The sequence below is a fragment of the Lipotes vexillifer genome, unplaced genomic scaffold (genome assembly GCF_000442215.2).
Source record: "Lipotes vexillifer unplaced genomic scaffold, Lipotes_vexillifer_v1.1 scaffold1208, whole genome shotgun sequence".
NCBI classification, from domain to species: domain Eukaryota; kingdom Metazoa; phylum Chordata; class Mammalia; order Artiodactyla; family Lipotidae; genus Lipotes; species Lipotes vexillifer.
Window position 1 is genome coordinate 231,265 of NW_006799247.1, and position 17,384 is coordinate 248,648.

The 17,384-nt window shown below is 37.6% G+C and overlaps 1 protein-coding gene across 4 annotated transcripts in view; it reads left to right on the forward strand.

Annotated features, from left to right (window-relative positions):
• Positions 1–17,384, forward strand: part of KLHL2 (kelch like family member 2) — a 124,189-nt gene that overhangs the window by 58,114 nt on the left and 48,691 nt on the right. For all 4 annotated transcript variants that reach the window (XM_007471530.1, XM_007471529.1, XM_007471532.1 and 1 more), the window contains one exon: positions 11,786–11,948. In XM_007471530.1, coding sequence (XP_007471592.1) covers positions 11,786–11,948 — 163 coding nt within the window. The remainder of the gene's footprint in view (positions 1–11,785; positions 11,949–17,384) is intronic.

The window sequence follows — 17,384 nt, forward strand, 5'->3', positions numbered from 1 at the left end:
GCGGCATGTGGGATCTTCCCGGACCGGGGCACGAGCCCGTGTTCCCTGCATCAGCAGGCGGACTCTCAACCAGTGCACCACCAGGGAAGCCCAGAAATTAGCTTTTTATACTAAATATATTAGGAACATTCTTCCTAGTCATTAACTATTTATCTACTATATCTCTTTTAATTCAGTGGGCCCTCCATATCTTTAGGTTCCACATGTGCAGATTCAACAAACCAGAGGTTAAAAATATTTTTAAAAAAATTCCAGGAAGTTCCAAAAAGCTGTGTGCTGGTAACTATTCACATAGCATTTAAATTGTATTTACAACCATTTACATAACATTTACATTTTATTAGGTATTATAATTAATTTATAGATGATTTGAAGTATATGGGAGGATATGTGTAGGTTATACGCAAATACTACACCATTTTATGTAAGGGACTTGAGCATCTGTGGATTTTGGTATCCTTGGAGGATCCTGAAACTAGTCCCCAGTGGAAACTGAGAGACATCTGTGCTTACAAAGTATTCAATTTTACTGATAATATAGAATTTGCATAATCTACCCATTGTTATTGGACATGTAAGTTCTTTTCAATTTTCGATATTATAAACAGCACTGTAATTAATATTATAACTAAATACATCCACATTCACAGTTTGTTCCATGTGTAGTATAATAGACTGGGGTTCCCCGAAAGCAAAGCTTTTGGGCAGTTAGTTTAGTTAGAAAGTGATCCAAGAGAGTGACAGTGGGTATATGGGGGATTTGATTTGAAAAAGAGGGAAAACCATTTCAAAATGTGGTATAGATATAAATGTGACATGTTTATTTTCACCAGGACATTTTCAGGAGCCTTATGAAATGTGTCTCAGAGCTATCTGCTTGGGGAAGAAAATGGGGAAGCATTTATCTGTCATCTTCCTTTGAACCATTCTCCACTGGTCCAGGGTGGTCCCACAAGCATTGTTTCCCCTGTGCTTCCAGGTTGTGCAGGTGTGGGTCCCTAAGTGCACCCCCAGTAGGCAGCCACAGACAGGTATGGTAGGGGCTGGGGTGAGGCACTGGTAAGTTACATCTTCACAAAGGTGATCAAGTCCTACTTGCACTTGGTTGTTGCAGTGGTAGCTTGAACAAGAGGTGGGACTGAGAGGATTTGCAGTAGGACACAAGTGTCCCATATACATTTTAGAATAGTATTTCTGGGTCAAAAGACATCCAAAATTGTATCTCTTAAAACACAAATACCCACCAGAGTAACAAATTAATTTACTTTCAGGTTGATTTATTTATTAAGCACCTATATATTCTCCTGCTACCTGAGGATACAACAGAGGGTAGAACAGATGTGACTACTGTCTCAGAGTATATGTTCTTTTGCAGGGATAGAGAGGGTCAACGTGGGAACAGATACGTAAAGATTGATTCTGACAGTGCTGAGTTTTACAAAGCAAATGAAATGGAGCGATGCTGGTAGTAGTGACTTGCAGGAGCTGAGACCCTGGTGAGAGCACCAGGGTCTGAGTGGAGAGCATCAGGGTTGATGGAATAGAACTAAGGGGGGAAACGTAGGAGGAGTCTGTAGGAAGGAGTGGTGAGGGCCAGCCCCAAGACAAACTGCCTACTTTACATTTTTTCGTAGGGCTTGGCATACCCAAGAGAGATGTTTTAGCTTTTGGAATGTGGTCCTCTCTCAATATATACACTAAATGGGAATTAATCACTTTTAGATTCCTAGAATATATCATTATTATTCAGACTATATTAACAAATATAATTGCTTTTTCTTTGACATTTTGTAATACACTTCAGGATCTTAGAGTGCCTTAGCATTTTAAAAGTCAATCTCAGAGTTAATACTAGTGAAGCATATTGAAAAGGAAACAAATGGAAATTTTCCATTAGATCATAGTGCTTTGTGGCTATAAGGGTTTATTGTATCAATATACTTCCATTTCGACCTGAACCAAGATGGTGGAGTAGAAGGACGTGCTCTCATTCCCTCTGGTGAGAACACCAGAATCACAACCAGCTGCTGGACAATCATCGACAGGAAGACACTGGAACTCACCAAAAAAGATACCCCACATCCAAAGACAAAGGAGAAGCAACAATAAGATGGTAGGAGTGGCACAATCACAGTAAAATCAAATCCCATAACTGTTGGGTGGGTGACTCACAGACTGGAAAAAACATATACCACAGAAGTACACCCACTGGAGTGAAGGTTCTGAGCCCCACGTCAGGCTTCCCAACCTGGGGGTCTGGCAACGGGAGGAGGAATTCCTAGAGAATCAGACTTTGAAGACTAGTGGGATTTGATTGCAGGACTTCAACAGGACTGGGGGAAACAGAGACTCCACTCTTGGAGGGCACACACAAAGTAGTGTGCGCATCGGGACCCAGGGAAAGGAGCAGTGAACCCAGGGGAGACTGAACCAGACCTAACTGCTAGTGTTGGAGGCTCTCCTGCAGAGGTGGGGGTTGACTGTGGCTCACCATGGGGACAACACTGTCAGCAGAAATCTGGGAAGTACTCCGTGGTGTGAACCCTCCCAGAGTCTGCCATTAGCCCCACCAAAGAGCCCAGGTAGGCTCCAGTGCTGGGTTGCCTCAGGCCAAACAACCAACAGGGAGGGCACCCAGCCACACCCATCAGCAGTCAAGTGGATTAAAGTTGAGCTCTGCCCACCAGCGCAACAGTCAGCTGTACCCACCACCAGTCCATCTCATCAGGAAACTTGCACAAGCCCCTTAGATAGCCTCATCCACCAGAGGGCAGAGGGCAGAAGCAAGAAGAACTACAATCCTGCAGCCTGTGGAACAAAAACCACATTCACAGAAAGACAAGATGAAAAGGCAGAGGGCTATATACCAGATGAAGGAACAAGATAAAACCCCAGAATAACAACTAAATGAAGTGGAGATAGGCAACCTTCCAGAAAAAGAATTCAGAATAATGATAGTGAAGGGGATCCAGGATCTCAGAAAAAGAATGGAGGCAAAGATCGAGAAGGTGCAAGAAATGTTTAACAAAGACCTAGAAGAATTAAAGAACAAACAGAGATGAACAATACAATAACTGAAATGAAAACTACACTAGAAGGAATCAATAGCAGAATAACTGAGGCAGAAGAACGGATAAGTGACCTGGAAAACAGAATGGTGGAATTCACTGCTGCGGAACAGAATAAAGAAAAAAGAATGAAAAGAAATGAAGACAGCCTAAAAGACCTCTCGGACAACATTAAACGAACCAACATTCGCATTATAGGGGTCCCAGAAGGAGAAGAGAGAGAGAAAGGACCTGAGAAAATATTTGAAGAGATTATAGTCGAAAATTTCCCAAACATGGGAAAGGAAATAGCCACCTAAGTCCAGGAAGCGCAGTGAGTCCCATACAGGATAAACCCAAGGAGAAACAGGCTGAGACACATAGTAATCAAATTGGCAAAAATTAAAGACAAAGAAAAATTATTGAAAGCAACAAGGGAAAAACAACAAGTAACATACAAGGGAATTCCCATAAGGTTAACAGCTGATTTCTCAGCAGAAACTCTACAAGCCAGATGGGAGTGACAAGATATACTTAAGGTGATGAAAGGGAAGAACCTACAACCAAGATTACTCTACCCAGCAAGGATCTCATTCAGATTCGATGGAGAAATCAGAAGCTTTACAGACAAGCAAAACCTAAGAGAATTCAGCACCACCAAACCAGCTCTACAACAGATGCTAAAGGAACTTCTCTAAGTGGGAAACACAAGAGAAGAAAAGGACCTACAAACACAAACCCAAAACAATTAAGAAAGTAGTCATAGGAACATACATATCAAAAATTACCTCAAACGTGAATGGATTAAATGCACCAACCAAAAGACACAGGCTTGCTGAATGGATACAAAAACAAGACCCATATATATGCTGTCTACAAGAGACCCACTTCAGACCTAGGGACACAGACAGACTGAAAGTGAGGGGATGGAAAAAGATATTCCATGCAAATGGAAATCAAAAGTAGCAATAATCATACCAGATAAAATAAACTTTAAAATAAAGAATGTTACAAGAGACAAGGAAGGACACTACATAATGATCAAGGGATCAATCCAAGAAGAAGATATAACAATTATAAAGGTATATGCACCCAACATAGGAGCACCTCAATACATAAGGCAACTGCTAACAGCTATAAAAGAGGAAATCGACAGTAACACAATAATAGTGGGGGACTTTAGCACCTCACTTACACCAATGGACAGATCATCCAAACAGAAAATTAATAAGGAAACAGAAGCTTTAAATGACACAATAGACCAGATAGATTTAATTGATATTTATAGGACATTCCATCAAAAACAGCAGATTACACTTTCTTCTCAAGTACGCATGGAACATCCTCCAGGATAGATCACATCTTGGGTCACAAATCAAGCCTCAGTAAATTTGAGAAAATTGAAATCATATCAAGCATCTTTTCTGACCACAACGCTCTGAGATTAGAAATGAATTACAGGGGGAAAAATGTAAAAAACACAAACACATGGAGGCTAAACAGTACATTACTGTATAACTAAGAGATCACTGAAGAAATCAAAGAGGAAATCAAAATATACCTAGGGACAAATGACAATGAAAACATGACAATCCAAAACCTATGGGATGCAGTAAAAGCATTTCAAAGAGGGAAGTTTATAGCTATACAAGCCTACCTCAAGAAACAAGAAAAATCTGAAACAAACAACCTAACCTTACACCTAAAGGAACAAAAGAAAGAAGAACAAACAAAACCCAAAGTTAGCAGAAATCATAAAGATCAGAGCAGAAATAAATGTAATAGAAACAAAGAAAACAGTAGCAAAGATCAATAAAACTAAAAGCTGGTTCTTTGAGAACATAAACATAATTGATAAACCATTAGCCAGACTCATCAAGAAAAAGAGGGAGAGGACTCAAATCAATAAAATTAGAAATTAAAAAGGAAAAGTTACAATAGACACCACAGAAATACAAAGCATCCTAAGAGACTACAACAAGCAAATCTCTGCCAATAAAATGGACAACCTGGAAGAAATGGACAAATTCTTAGAAAGGTATAACCTTCCAAGACTGAACCAGAAAGAAATAGAAAATATGAACAGATCAATCACAAGTAATGAAATTGAAACTGTGATTAAAAATCTTCCAACAAACAAAAGTCCAGGACAAGATGTCTTCACAGGTAAATTCTATCAAACATTTAGAGAAGAGCTAACACCCATCCTTCTCAAACTTTTCCAAAAAATTGCAGAGGAAGGAACACTCCCAAACTCATTCTATAAGGCCACCATCACCCTGATACCAAAACCAGACTAACATACTACAAAAAAGGAAAATTACAGAGCAATATCACTGATGAATATACATGCAAAATCCTCAACAAAATACTAGCAAACAGAATCCAAGAACACATTAAAAGGATCATACACCGTGATCAAGTGGGATTTATCCCAGGGATGCAAGGATTCTTCAATATACAGAAATCAATCAATGTGATACACCATATTAACAAATTGAAGAATAAAAACCATATGATCATCCCAAGAGATGCAGAAAAAGCTTTTGACAAAATTCAACACCCATTTATGATAAAAAACACTCTCCAGAAAGTGGACATAGAGGGAACCTACTTCAACATAATAAAGACCGTATATGACAAACACACAGCAAACATCATTCTCAATGGTGAAAAACTGAAAGCATTTCCTCTAAGATCAGGAACAAGACAAGGATGTCCACTCTCACCGCTATTATTCAACATAGTTTTGGAAGTCCTAGCCTTGGCAATCAGAGAAGAAAAAGAAATAAAAGGAATACAAATTTTAAAAGAAGAAGTAAAACTGTCACTGTTTGCAGATGACATGATACTATACGTGGAGAATCCTAAAGATGCCACCAGAAAACTACTAGAGCTAATCAACGAATTTGGTGAAGTAGCAGGATACAAAATTAATGCACAGAAATCTCTGGCATTCCTACACACTTATGAAAAATCTGAAAGAGAAATTAAGGAAACACTTCCATTTACCATTGCAACAAAAAGAATAAAATACCTAGGAATAAACCTACCTAGGGAGACAAAAGACCTGTATGCAGAAAACTATAAGACACTGATGAAAGAAATTAAAAATGATACCAACAGATGGAGAGATATACCATGTTCTTGGATTGGAAGAATCAATATTGTTAAAATGACTATACTACTCAAAGCAATCTACAGATTCAAAGCAATCCCTATCAAATTACCAATGGCATTTTTTAAGGAAGTAGAACAAAAAATCTTAAAATTTGTATGGAGTCACAAAAGACCCCAAATAGCCAAAGCAGTCTTGAGGGAAAAAAACGGAGCTGGAAGAATCAGACTCCCTGACTTCAGACTATACTACAAAGCTACAGTAATCAATACAATATGGTGCTGGCACAAAAACAGAGATATAGGTTAATGAAACAGGATAGAAAGCCCAGAGATAAACCCACACACCTACGTTCAACTAATCTATGACAAAGGAGGCAAGGATATACAATGGAGAAAAGACAGTCTCTTCAATAAGTGGTGCTGGGAAAACTGGACAGCTACATGTAAAAGAATGAAATTAGAGCACTCCCCAACACCATACACAAAAATAAAGTCAAAATGGATTAGAGACCTAAATGTAAGACCAGACACTGTAAAACTTTTAGAGGCAAACATAGGAAGAACACTCTTTGACATAAATCACAGCAAGATCTTTTTTGATCCACCTCCTAGAGTAATGGAAAAAAACCAAAAATAAACAAATGGGACCTAATGAAACTTCAGAGCATTTGCACAGCAAAGGAAACCATAAACTAGAAAAAAGGACAACCCTCAGAATGGGAGAAAATAATTTCAAATGAATCAACGGGCAAAGTATTAATCTCCAAAATATATAAACAGCTCATGTAGCTCAATATTAAAAAAACAAACAATCCAATCCAAAAATGGGCAGAAGACCTAAATAGACATTTCTCCAATGAAGACATACAGATGGCCAAGAAGCACATGAAAAGCTGCTCAACATCACTAATTATTAGAGAAATGCAAATCAAAACTACAATGAGGTATTACCTCACACCAGTTAGAATGGGCATCATCAGAAAATGTACAAACAACAAATACTGGAGACGGTGTGGAGAAAAGGAAACCGTGTTGCACTGTTGGTGGGAATGTACATTGATACAGCCACTAGGGAGAACAGTATGCAGGTTCCTCAAAAAACTAAAAATAGAATTACCATATGATCCAGCAATTCCACTACTGGGCATATACCCAGAGAAAACCATAATTCGAAAAGGCACATGCAGCCCAATGTTCATTGCAGCACTATTTACAATAGCCAGGTTATGGAAGCAACCTAAATGCCCATCGACTGACGAATGGTTAAAGAAGATGTGGTACATATATACAACGGAATATTACTCAGCCGTAAAACGGAACGAAATTGGGTCATTTGTTGAGATGTGGATGGATCTAGAGACTGTCATACAGAGTGCAGTAAGTCAGAAAGGGAAAAACAAATATCGTATATTAACGCATATATGTGGAACCTAGAAAAATGGTACAGATGAACCAGTTTGTAGGGCAGAAATTGAGACACAGATGTAGAGAACAAACATATGGACACCAAGTGGGGAAAGCCGTGGTGGGGTGTCGGTGGTGGTGTGATGAATTGGGCTATTGGGATTGACATGTATACAGTGATGTGAATAAAATTGATGACTAAGAAGAACCTGCTGTATAAAAACATAAATTAAATTTAAAAATTAAAAAAAAAGATTAGGAGACCAAGGACCTGAGACCCTGCACACACCGTAATCTTGTCAGTAACCCATCCCTTGGGAAGTATTGTTATAAAACGCCTTATCAAATCCTCCTGGATTGGAACACATAGTTTTTTGAGGCAGGAGCCTGCTGTGTCCCCCTTTGCCTGGCAAAGTAATAAAGCTATTCTTTAAAAAAATTATATATATATATATATATATACTTCCATTTCATATATGAAGCAGCACTATTCAATTACTTCTTTAGAGAGCTCAGGAAAATTAGTTTTAGAGACATAAATTTATTCTTCAGATCTCTTAATTATAATGCCCAAGATATTTTTGTGACCTGAATAGCACATTAAGAAACCACCTCTTCACAATATAGGTGTTTCCCACATTTGTTACTAATTGTACAGTTAATCCACTTTGTAGAAAATAAGCCATGGGATTATGATCACCCCAGATTAAAAAGCACATCTTCCTTTTCAGCGATATGTAAAAACCACAGAAGCCAGAACGATATCAGATATTGAAAGATTAAGGATACTAAATCTGATCTCCCAAATCAGTAATTTGTGTGCCACCTTCATGATTTGCTATATTCTGTAGTGCTCATACTATTAAATACTTAATGTTTTTATCTTCATGACTCAGTTTTTGCTTAAATTTCCTTAAGAATTTATATTATTGAAATAAATAGACAGTAACTTTAAAGATGTATTCCCAACTATTAACATGAGTATGTTCATCTGTGCCATCTAAAAAGCATTATACCCACTTTGGTTAATACCTCTCTCCTAGCAGATTCAAGCTATCCCATCCAGGTGTGTGACCTTGGGCAACTTACTTGCTTCTCCCAGCCTCTGTATTCATTGTGTCTAATGGGGGTAATGAGGTGTTGTTGCCTGTCAGGTGCTTAAGGCAGTGCCCGACACAGTAATTAGTCAGTAAACGGAAGCAAACTGCATGAATTTGGTTGAAGTGATTTTCGTCTTTATTACTTTTCTGAAAAGAGCAACATTGCAGATTTAGAAATTAGACAAGCACTTCCATTCTGCATCTACAGGTGGGGCTCAAGGTAGTGGAAAGAGTAATAGACCAAAGAGTTGGTGAATTTTATATCACTCTCTGTGCAACTTGTTCAGATCTTTTGGCCTCTCCAGGATTTGGTTTCTTCATCAGACAAACCAGGAGGTTTCATTTGACTTGATCCCAAGGCATCTAGCTCATAGGCTGCCAGCTGTTTGATTCTGATTGTGGAATATGGTTCATCTGTAATTTGAGCATGTTTTGTTTGTTTGGTTTTTTAGCTGGTTGTCTGATACATAGGGTAATGTGGGCATTTGGTGTGGTCCCAGCTGCTTTCCTGTTTTCATCATGTTAGTAAGCCTGGGCCAGTTATTAATTGTTTTTGAAGCTGTATATAATTATTTAATAACTATGAGCTATTGAAGTTTAATCCTAGTAAAATTACATCATAAAACTGAGGCATTTTTGAAGGATTTACTGATAAAAGGAATATATAAATAAATTCATTTTACACATGTTACTGATGTTTAAGGTGTACTTAATATATGTTTGCCAGGCATGGAACCACTTGACCCATCATTGCTATCGATAAAAAATTATATGTGAATCTCTAGCCATGTGGCCTACAATTAAAATAACTTTTATATCTCTGGCCTACATGACTTGCCATATCCTTTCCAGATCTGGGATTCTACAGTTTTATGAATTTCAGTCTCCTGATAGGGTAGGTCTAGACTTGGTAGTGATGAAGTTGAAGTCAAGGAAGCAAAATAAATTTTTAAAAGTCTGATATAGCTGCTTTTTTAGATGGATATGTATATAAATATGGGTGTGTATGTGTATGTCAGCATAGTATGAACCAATTGCTGATTTTTTCCCCTTAAGAATATATCTTAGAAATTTTCCCATTCATATAGTTTCCTCATTCTTTTGAATGGTTGCAGTGTTCCATCGAATGGATGATCACCAGTGTTTAACCAGTCTCCCTACGGTGGACATTTAGGCTTTTTTCTAACTTCTGCTATTACCCACAATAATGCTCTAATGAATGTCTTGTGTGTGTGAGCTTTTGTGCATATGTTAGTGTATCTGTAGGTTAAATTTCTGGGTTGGAGGATATGTGCATTTGTAATTTTGATTAAGTAGACAAATTGCTCTTCATGGAGGTTGAACCAGTGTACACACTCACCAACAATGCGTGAGTGAACCTGCTTCTGCTTGGCTGCTTTCCCCCTCAAGGATCCCTGCCCTGTCTTTCTGTATTACGAAGCAATTTGAGTATTACTGTATTATACTTTGTTGTCTCTGGGAAGATGCTGATTAGGTGGGTGATCATTACTATTGATATTTTTGCAAATTTCACAGAGATTGAATCTTATGCTGAAGACCACTTAACTATAAGTATTTGCTGAATTAAATGGCCGCACAGTTAAGCATCTTGGAATGTACTTTACGTTACTTCAGAGCACAATTATACCAGTGTAGAAAAACTCCAACTTGCAAATTGTCAGCAACTAAAGCCTTCCCTGGAGATTCATTCCCATAACATAATGAAACACACTATATATATTATACAAAAGATTCGGCTATAAACAGAATTATTTACACTTTATTTTTGTTAAATTTAGAAGGAAAAGACTTTATCACCAGATACTGTTTCCTTGTTTTCAGAGAAAACTAATATTAGTTGTTGGAGTTGGACTAAAACACAAAGAGTTGTCCTCTTAGTCCTTGCTTCATAACCATTTGATTGTGTACATGAGGGCCCACAGCCTTTAGATCTGAGAGTTAAAGCTGCTGTGGTTCCTTTAAGAAAATAGAGTAGTTTGTGTTACAGAAAGATACGAATGCACTCTTTCTCTTCCACTTTCAGGCCTTACTACATACATTTAGGGAAATTGTAAAGGATATTCAAAACTACTATCTCTTTTCTCTTTTTCTCTTTGGGCTGCAGCTTGGCATATATGGAAGTCAGTTCTGGAAGGAACTTAGATCTTATTTATTTTTTATGCTAATATGCCAATGTGACCTTTTCTTAAATTGACTATTCTGATAGTTTTTTTTTTTTCCTTTGGCTTTTATAGAAGGACTTGCAAACTTCTTTTTTATGAAGTTTTATGAAGTTTTTTTAAGTTTTCCAATTTGATTTTCAAATATGGTCCTTTTACATAGCATCATACTAATTCACTTACAAGGAAGAATTTTTCCATCATTGACCTATTTGAAAAGCAGCTGTAGTGTTGGCTATAGTATTTCTAGTAAAGATACTGGTTAAATCCCAAAGAATAACCTAATTAATACAAAATCTCTTGGAGTTATTGAAATAAAAATACAAATTAAAAAGTTATTATTAGGCAATTACTCTTTATGGGTTTTTTTAGCACATATATTACATTTCAGAGAAACTGTTTGATTGTAGTTAGACTGTTGAGTTTTAAATTGTTCTATCCCCCTAAGGAAAGCAGTTTGTGGTGTTACTCAGAGACAGTAGAAAAACAGAATGAGGCTTTGTTGTGGCATATATTACTCTGTGCTCACCCCTTCCCCACAAATTCACTGAAGCTCATGACTGCTTGAACTAAGGGAAGAAAACCATTTTCACTGAACCATAGCACCCCCTAACAGCGTAATAATTTATGTTTTTAAAATTCAAAGGAACATTTTGTTTCTGTTTATGAAAAGAATCATTAATCTAATATGATCTGATATCTCTTATATTCTTGTGACCAAGAAGAGATCTTTGAAAGATTCCATAAAAATTATGGGGAATGGAAGGAGGCATCACCCTTTTTGCAAATAATTGTTACATTACTCTTCTATGGGATGCTGGGGTCTGGATGCAGATCTTGAGCTGTGGCTGGACCCCTAAGCCCTCTATAGACACAGTGAACAGTGAAACTTTTTCTAGCCAGTTGCCTAACCATGCTTACTTGTGTGTTATAGGTACTTCTCCCAGCAGCTGGTCTGTTACAGTTACAGGATGTGAAGAAGACTTGCTGTGAATTTTTGGAATCTCAGCTTCACCCTGTCAACTGCTTAGGAATCCGGGCTTTCGCTGATATGCACGCATGCACAGACCTCCTGAACAAGGCCAACATCTATGCAGGCAAGTGGAATAAACCTCGGCTGAGTTTGAGACAGGGAAAAATCTGGAACTCTTGATTTCTGATATGATTCTATAGTGAATCTGGAAAGTTGTGTCATATTTCTGGACCTGGACTTTATAAAAATACATTTACAATCTTATAATGGTATGGTAGCACTGCATAATTGAAACATGTTCATGGAGTTCTGAATTTAAAAGAAAAAAGAAGAAACTGTATGTGGTATTAGGCCTAGTAGTTCTATTTAAATATTGAATCTCTATGTATTTTTCTTTCAAATTATCAAATTAATAGGCATATAAGAAAGTGTTTACATATGAAATTAAGTCATTTTATCTCTGTGGCTTTTTACAGCTTTTTCTTGTATCCAAGAAAACATTCTGTGGCATAAAAATATTCAAAGCAAAGAAACCTAGTTGCCTTGGAGTGGGGTAGAAAAGTTGATCCCAAATAGAGGCATCCCTCTCCTTAGATTAAACACTCATTTCCAGGACCTCCTGCTGGCATCCTCTCCCTGTGGTGGGTGGAGGGAGGCGTGTGTCTGTCCAGTCGGGGAGAAGAGATTATTGTTATAGCTTAGGATGTAGCTAAAGTACATAAAAGTAACCTATAATTTATTTTGCTCTGAGTTTATAAACATTTAAAAATTCATATTAAAAGTGATTATTAGGAAGTGTCTAATTTTTTAAAAAATGATTTTCCAGAAGATAAACCTGGTGAAAGTTATAATTCCCCATCTCTGCCCTATATCTGTGACACCCAGTAGGAACAGTTACCATAGAACCTCCCAAGACTACTGCCCCTTAGTAAGCTCTAGAGCCCCAACTTCCTGCAGCCTTCAAATGCAAGAGCCTCTCATCTAAACTCTGCTCCACTCTGCATACTCTGATAACTAAGGAACATTTTGGCACATAGACCCAGGTAAGGGGTGTGTGTGTATGTGTACACAGAGCCTCTGACAAGAGAAGTATTCCTAGAATCCCTATTGCATTTATCAAAGAAATAGTTGTACAAGGTGGTTAGTTGGAAAAAAAAAAAAAGCCCACAGCACTGCAGTAAAATATAATAGGTCCAGTAAGTTTGAACTTTATAGATTTCTGTGGGGTGGCCTGATTGACCTAACTACCTTTTATAAAATTGTTTCAGTGGGAAAATGTGATATGAGTCCCAAAATGCTTATTTACAGATAAACTTTTAGAACATAACCCTTCTGTAAGTTGGGGAATGCATATAATATGTAATCTGCATTTAATATATCTCTCTCAGGCTGCTGGTTATCTTACGGTACTTGATAAATATTACTGAATCTTAAGAGATAGAGAGAGAATGAATAAAATAGAATTAATGCAAAACATGTCCATACATAGTTATGATATACTAGAACTATTAGTTCACTCATATCAGAACCAACTTATTGACTGTGTCTTTAGGAGACAGATTTTATTATTTCTTTCTCTTATTTACAATCATAAATTGATTGTAGTATATGACAGAATGTGAACAATTTTCCACAAGAATTACTACACCTATACATCGTAGTTTATAGAGTCTTCCTTCATAATTATGACAAGAATTTTTTGTGGAAAAATTGTCAGTTTCAACAAAATTGCAAAGAAAATTTGATTTTTCATTTTTAATGCACTAAACCTTAAATCAAAGTCTTATTTAAAAGATATACTGCTTTTATACCATGCATCTGAATCTTACAGTTGCTCAAGTTTCTAAAGTAACATTTTATAGCATCTTTTATTATGAAAAGTTGCAACACATACAAAAATAGAATAGTACTCACCACCCACCAACCATGAGTTGTCAATTCATGGATAATCTTGTTTTAACTACACCCTTCTTAACTTCTCCTCCTCTGTTATTACTTTTTATATGTAAACTTTTTAATAAAGTCTAATGGACATATAAAAAAGTATGCAAATCATACATCTATAGTTTCATGAATTTTTGTATCCTCTTGTGCAATATTATTATTATTTTTTTTAAACATCTTTATTGGAGTATAATTGCTTTCCAATGGTGTGTTAGTTTCTGCCTTATAACAAAGTGAATCAGCTATACATATACATAAATCCCCATATCTCCTCCCTCTTGCGTCTCCCTCACACCCTCCCTATCCTACCCCTCTAGGTGGACACAAAGCACCAAGCTGATATCCCTGTGCTAGGTGGCTGCTTCCCACTAGCTATCTATTTTACATTTGGTAGTGTATATATGTCCATGCCACTCTCTCACTTCGTCCCTGCTTACCCTTCCCCATTCCTGTGTACTCAAGTCCATTCTCTGTGTCTGCGTCTTTATTCCTGTCCTGCCCCTAGGTTCTTCAGAACCTTTTTTTTTTTCTTTAGATTCCATATATATGGGTTAGCATGTGGTATTTGTTTTTCTCTTTGACTTACTTCCTCTGTATGACAGTCTCTAGGTCCATCCACCTCATTACAAATAACTCAATTTCATTTCTTTTTATAGCTGAGTAATATTCCATTGTATATATGTGCCACATCTTCTTTATCCATTCATCTGTCAGTGGACACTTAGGTTGTTTCCATGTCCTGCCTGTTGTAAATAGAGCTGCAATGAACATTGTGGTACATGCCTCTTTTTGAATTATGGTTTTCTCAGGGTATATGCCCAGTAGTGGGATTGCTGGGTCGTATGGTAGTTCTATTTTTATTTTTTTGAGAAAACTCCATACCGTTCTCCATAGTGGCTGTATCAACTTACATTCCCACCAACAGGGCAAGAGGGTTCCCTTTTCTCCACACCCTCTCCAGCATTTATTGTTTGTAGGTTTTTTGATGATGGCCATTCTGACTGGTGTGAAGTAATACCTCATTGTAGTTTTGATTTGCATTTCTCTAATGATTAGTGATGTTGAGCATCCTTTCATGTGTTTGTTGGCAATATGTATATGTTCTTTGGGGAAATGTCTATTTAGGTCTTCTGCCCTTTTTTTTTTTTTTTTTTGCGGTACGAGGGCCTCTCACTGTTGTGGCCTCTCCCGTTGCAGAGCGCAGGCTCCGGATGTGCAGGCTCAGCAGCCATGGCCCACGGGCCTAGCCGCTCCGCAGCATGTGGGATCTTCCCAGACTGGGGCATGAACCCATGTCTCCTGCATCAGCAGGTGGACTCTCAACCACTGTGCCACCAGGGAAGCCCTTCTGCCCATTTTTTGATTGGGTTGTTTGTTGTTTTGATATTGAGCTTCATGAGCTGCTTGTATATTTTGGAGATTAATCCTTTGTCAGTTGCTTCGTTTGCAAATATTTCCTCCCATTCTGAGGGTTCTCTTTTCGTCTTGTTTCTGGTTTCCTTTGCTGTTCAAAAACTTTTAAGTTTCATTAGGTCCCATTTGTTTATTTTTGTATTTATTTCCATTTCTCTAGGAGGTGGGTCAAAAAGGATTTTGCTGTGATTTATGTCATGGAGTGTTCTGCCTATGTTTTCCTCTAAGAGTTGTATAATGTCTGGCCTTACATTTAGGTCTTTAATCCATTTTTGAATTTATTTTTGTGTATGGTGTTAGGGAGTGTTCTAATTTTATTCTTTTACATGTAGCTCTCCAGTTTTCCCAGCACCACTTACTGAAGAGACTATCTTTTCTCCATTGTATATTCTTGCCTCCTTTATCAAAGATAAGGTGACCATATGTGCATGGGTTTATCTCTGGGCTTTCTATCCTGTTCCATTGATATATATTTCTGTTTTTGTGCCAGTACCATATTGTCTTGATTACTATAGCTTTGTAGTATAGTCTGAAGTCCGGGAGCCTGATTCCTCCAGCTCTGTTTTTCTTTCTCAAGATGGCTTTGGCTATTCAGGGTCTTTTGTGTTTCCATACGAATTGCAAAATTTTTTGTTCTAGTTCTGTGAAAAATGTCTTTGGTAGTTCGATAGGGATCGCACTGAATTTGTAGATTGCTTTGGATAGTATAGTCATTTCCACAATGTTGATTCTTCCAATCCAAGAACATGGTGTATCTCTCCATCTGTTTATATCATCTTTAATTTCTTTCATCAGTGTCTTATAGTTTTCTGCATACAGGTCTTTTGTCTCCTTAGGTAGGTTTATTCCTAGATATTTTATTCTTTTTGTTGCAGTGGTAAATGGGAGTGTTTCCTTAATTTCTCTTTTAATTTTTCATCATTAGTGTATAGGAATGCAAGAGATTTCTGTGCATTAATTTTATATCTGGCTACTCTACCAAATTCATTCGTTAGCTCCAGCAGTTTTCTGGTAGCTTCTTTAGGATTCTCTATGTATAGTATCATATCATCTGCAAACAGTGACAGTTTTACTTCTTCTTTTCCAATTTGGATTCCTTTTATTTCTTTTTCTTCTCTGATTGCTGTGGCTGAAACTTCCGAAACTATGTTGAATAATAGTGGTGAGAATGGGCAACCTTGTCTTGTTCCTGATCTTAGTGGAAATGGTTTCAATTTTTCACCATTGAGAACGATGTTGGCTGTGCGTTTGTCATATATGACCTTTATTATGTTGAGGTAAGTTCCCTCTATGCCTACTTTCCAGAGGGTTTTATCATAAATGGGTGTTGAAATTTGTCAAAAGCTTTTTCTGCATCTTTTGACATGATCATATGGTTTTTCTCCTTCAGTTTGTTAATATGGTGTATCACATTGATTGATTTGTGTATATTGAAGAAACCTTGCATTCCTGGGATAAACCCCACTTCATGATGGTGTATGATCCTTTTAATGTGCTGTTAGATTCTGCTTGCTAGTATTTTGTTGAGGATTTTTGCATCTGTATTCATCAGTGATATTGGCCTGTAGTTTTCTTTCTTTGTGGCATCTTTCTCTGGTTTTTGTATCAGGGTGATGGTGGCCCCTAGAATGAGTTTGGGAATGTTCCTCCCGCTGCTATATTTTGGAAGAGTTTGAGAAGGATGGGTGTTAGTTCTTCTGTAAATGTTTGATAGAATTCGCCTGTGAAGCCATCTGGTCCTGGGCTTTTGTTTGTTGGAAGATTTTTAATGACAGTTTCAATTTCAGTGCTTGTGATTGGTCTGTTTATATTTTCTCTTTCTTCCTAGTTCAGTCTCAGAAGGTTGTGCTTTTTAAGAATGTGTCCATTTCTTCCAGGTTGTCAATTTTATTGGCATATAGTTGCTTGTAGTAGTCTCTCATGATCCTTTGTATTTCTCTAGTGTCAGTTGTTATTTCTCCTTTTTCAATTCTAATTCTGTTGATTTGAGTCTTCTCCCTTTTTTCTTTTTTTTTTTTGCGGTACGCAGGCCTCTCACTGTTGTGGCCTCTCATGTTGCGGAGCACAGGCTCCGGACGCGCAGGCTCAGCGGCCAAGGCTCACAGACCCAGCTGCTCTGCGGCATGTGGGAATCTTCCTGGACCGGGGCACGAACCCATGTCCCCTGCATCGGCAGGTGGACTCTCAACCACTGTGCCACCAG